This window comes from Trachymyrmex septentrionalis, unplaced genomic scaffold (assembly GCF_001594115.1).
Source record: "Trachymyrmex septentrionalis isolate Tsep2-gDNA-1 unplaced genomic scaffold, Tsep1.0 scaffold59, whole genome shotgun sequence".
In the NCBI taxonomy this organism is placed as follows: Eukaryota; Metazoa; Arthropoda; class Insecta; order Hymenoptera; family Formicidae; genus Trachymyrmex; species Trachymyrmex septentrionalis.
The window spans coordinates 491323-495196 of NW_017305767.1; the positions used below are offsets into that span (position 1 = coordinate 491323).

At 35.3% G+C, this 3874-nt stretch overlaps 1 protein-coding gene across 3 annotated transcripts in view; it reads left to right on the top strand.

Annotated features, from left to right (window-relative positions):
* The window catches only part of LOC108752175 (maternal protein exuperantia), a 17756-nt gene extending 14611 nt beyond the window's left edge, over positions 1–3145 (top strand). For all 3 annotated transcript variants that reach the window (XM_018492845.1, XM_018492844.1, XM_018492846.1), the window contains exons 3-6: positions 74–355; positions 703–898; positions 1377–1519; positions 1804–3145. In XM_018492845.1, the coding sequence (XP_018348347.1) occupies positions 74–355; positions 703–898; positions 1377–1519; positions 1804–2151 (969 nt within the window). In that variant the 3' untranslated portion in view covers positions 2152–3145. The remainder of the gene's footprint in view (positions 1–73; positions 356–702; positions 899–1376; positions 1520–1803) is intronic.
* The last annotated feature ends 729 nt before the right edge of the window (positions 3146–3874 follow it).

Here is a 3874-nt window from a genome sequence, read left to right on the forward strand (position 1 = left end):
CAGGTGCTGAAAAAAGAAAAAATTGATACCTTCTTTTTCTTAAATATATAAAAAATGATTTGTGTTCTCATAGGTAATCAAATCCAAAAGCGAAGTATCGGCACTTACGGATTTCCTAAGCTGGTTGGAAACCGTCAAGGAAAACACTGCGGACGGTGTAATTCTGGTTTACCACGAACCACGCAAGGTCATTCCCGCGATGCTGCTCGAGTCGTTGAAGAAGTACGATCTGGTAGATCGATTCAAGCAAACGGTCAAAGGATTCGCGAATGGGTTCAACATCGCCGAAGAGAAGTGTGCAAACTCTATTCATATCTATTCCCTTCGTACTTTGTCGCGCACATTGCTGAAGAAGGTGAAGAAAATATTATATCCCATATTATACTTGTCCAGTGTGTAATTTTTAACATAATTTAATAAAACAAAATGGATCATTAATTTTTCCAATTCTAAAGAAAAAATAGAAAATAATTCTAAATAAATATTTATTTTTGACAAATTGAACAAATTATTTCTATATAGAAAATACTTTATATATAAAATTTAAATTTAATAAATGTTTGCGAAAAATTAATAGCTCAAGATTATGTTAGAAAACCTTGTAACATTTATGTAGTTTCACAAAAAGTTTTATGTAAAAATATATATAATAGTAGTATATAACTTTTCCACGATGATAAATATTTGCGAATATATTTGAAGGAAGTGAATCTGGGCAATGCGCAACATAGAGCATCGCTGGCATTACAAATAGCACAATACTTGTGCTCGTTCGACGGCGAGAAAACCGAAGATACGAACGAGAAAGAGGAAAGCGATGAAAAATCTATGAAAAAAGTGGTCGAGGTTATTCGGGAATTTGCACAGCCTGTTGATGTTGAGGAAAAGGAACACAACGGTATGTATATTATATTGAATACCTTGTGTAATTTCGTTCATTTTAACGTATTTTAATCAAGATATTCTCAGTCGAAATAAAGTATAATATTATCAATAAAGTTATCCAATACAACAATAAAATAATCCAATAGTGACATACAACATATAGTCACTAAAAAAAGTATATTATAAGACTTAAACAAAGATAAAGTTATTAATAAAGTATATTTGTGCTATATTTTATCGCCAGAGTGATAATTATGCAATTTTACTTAAAAAAATTTATTAGATAAATTTAGAATGAAATTTTATGTTTTCAGATTTTCATATTATCATCTTTAATGTAGAATATACATGCATCTCCTATATTTAGAGTGCTTCCCTCAAATGTTGAACTTTATAAATAGTTTAAACTTGACCAAATTTATCATAACTTGAAAGCTAAGTTGGGAAGCACCGAGATGGTAAACCACTGTTACGTATAACTTTTGTTGCAGAACTGAAGATGATATTCGAGCGGCAGAACAACTTGCGGCCCATATTCAGCGCCCTATTCCGTATGAACCGACGCGAACGTCAACACGCTAGTCCCCTGCGGCGATTGTTAGCTGAAGCTGGGATTGTGTATTCGGAGTTACAGGTGAGTGTGTAGCATTGCACGTGATTAATCGCGTAATAATTAGGTCTGTTTACGCCCATACGATATCAATGATGTTTTCTCACTTCACTTGTTTTTTTTCTTACTTCCGATTTTTGATTCACTATCGAAATATCATCTGGAAATGAAATAACATTCATTCTAAGAGTTTCAAATTGATAGATCGCGAAACGTTCGAATTCATGTCACGCTTGAGTTGAAAGAGTCCGATTTACGATCGAACAAACGATCTTTTTATCGAACATTCATAGAAAATCGCGTTTCAGGACGCGTGGACTAACGCGAAGAAGGACGGGCTGGAGCATTTGATGAAGGAGAAACTCCCAACAGTCGAGGAGAAAAAGATGGAGGATCTGATGATTATCCTGGAGCGTCATTTCGACCCGGAGAAGAAGCCGAAGAGCAGAGCGCCGGAGAAGAAGGGCCTCAAGTTGAAGAACGAGAAAAAGATAAGCGACGACAAAGAGAATAACAATAAGAGCGACTCGGGCCACGACAGCCCCGACAGTCCAGACACCACAATGTCTGGGTCTCCAGTCAAAATTAACGGCGACAACTGCGAAATTAAGCAAGAGGAGTGCGCCTTGACGCAAGAGTGTGACCAAGGCGTTTAACGATATTGTTATTTTTCGACCTCTCTTACGCGCCGCAAAACGGAAAGCACTTTGCGACCGTCCGCGTCTGTTACTGTTCATTGTTTGCCTCGACAAACTGCAACGAGCGAATGTGGATTCTTTTTTTGTTGCCATAATAGTCGCGGATGACAAAAAGTAAAATTGATAACTGACGCGAATGACGAGCATAGATTTAGCGTGTCAAATACAGCTCGCGTTTAGCCGGACTTTACAGTAAAAGCGTGCTGTGTATTTATCCACCATTAAATCTCTGCTCCTCAGACGGAAAGAGTCGCGAAGGGATTCCCGTTTATTTTCTTTTGCGGCAATTAGGATAGATGTTAGAATAAGGTTTACGACCAAGTTTCGTCCAACGGGCGGATGTTGTGCGTAATCAGAGACGAGTGTTATTTGTTACAGTATTGCGTTTTTTTTTTCTTTTTTCCTCCTTTCGTTTTTCCTTATATTTTTTTTTTTAATTTTTGTTCGCACTGGTACGCCGGCAGGATTAAAAAAAAGGACTGGTTTCCTGCGAGACACCGTCGAATTTAGCTCAAATGTACAAATAACACGTTAAGCGATGTTTAGTTTGTTACGCGCAGTTATATATTTAATATCGTTTACATTTCATAGTTTTATACTCATTTTGTTTTCTCTCCTCTTCCTCTGTTTTCTCCCTCTGTTTCTATCTCTTTTATTTATCCCGAGAATTCGTACGCTCGCTACTGTGGCGAGAGCGTCCGTTTAATAGACTGCTGCAATTGTGAAAGGCATAGGAAATATCCGCGAGTACGCGTAATTACCGCATAAGTTCACGATGTGTACAATAGTGTGCACGATATTTTCTACTTTTTACCGTTTAAGTCGCGCATGAGGCGCATGTGTGGTTAGTATTAGAGAGATATATTTTTGTATCAATAATGTAATTTCCTTTCTGCTGTGAGATCTCATTGTATGAACATTGATTAATAAAGATTCGAGTTTATAGTTGTAACACTTTGAATTTCAAACGCACGAACTCGAATTTATAACACCGATCTCGTACAATAAAATGCAGTATTTTTCCTAAATTAAATCTCCATGTCTGTACTTTGTGCCTCGGCTTCGGTGGTGAACCTGACCGTTTGGTTTTGAGTTTTATTTATTTTATTTGAAAAAAAAAAAACGAATGTATAAACTCGTGATGTATTGCATATATACTGCTTCTAGTTGAAAATCAAAATGCATTGAGTATCAAACAGAGAATATATATACAGAAAGAATTGTTTACTAAAATATCTAAAAATATAACTGCGCGGAAAGAAAGATTTTAAAGTATCTAAAAATGTAATTAGATACAGATCTGAAAATTTTGTTAACAATCAAAATAACAGTGGTGCTATAATGTTTTTAACAAGGTTTTGCATTGATCATCATGGTTGAAATTCTTACGTAATTATTTTGATGGTCCAATAAAATTATTTTTAGCTGTAGAGCTAAATTTTTAAGATACTTTAACAAAACTTTCATGTAAATACAGATCTAAAAATAATTTGGTAATGCCCGTTTCCACCAATGTAGATTAACTTTAATCTCGGTTCAACTTACTCTTCGTCTTTTTCTAATTCTAGATTTAAAAAAAATGAAGAGTAAGTTGAACCGAGATTAAAGTTAATCTACGTTGATGGAAATAGGTATTGGATTGTTAAAACAATTATATAAAAAAAACGCTCTGATTGCTGGA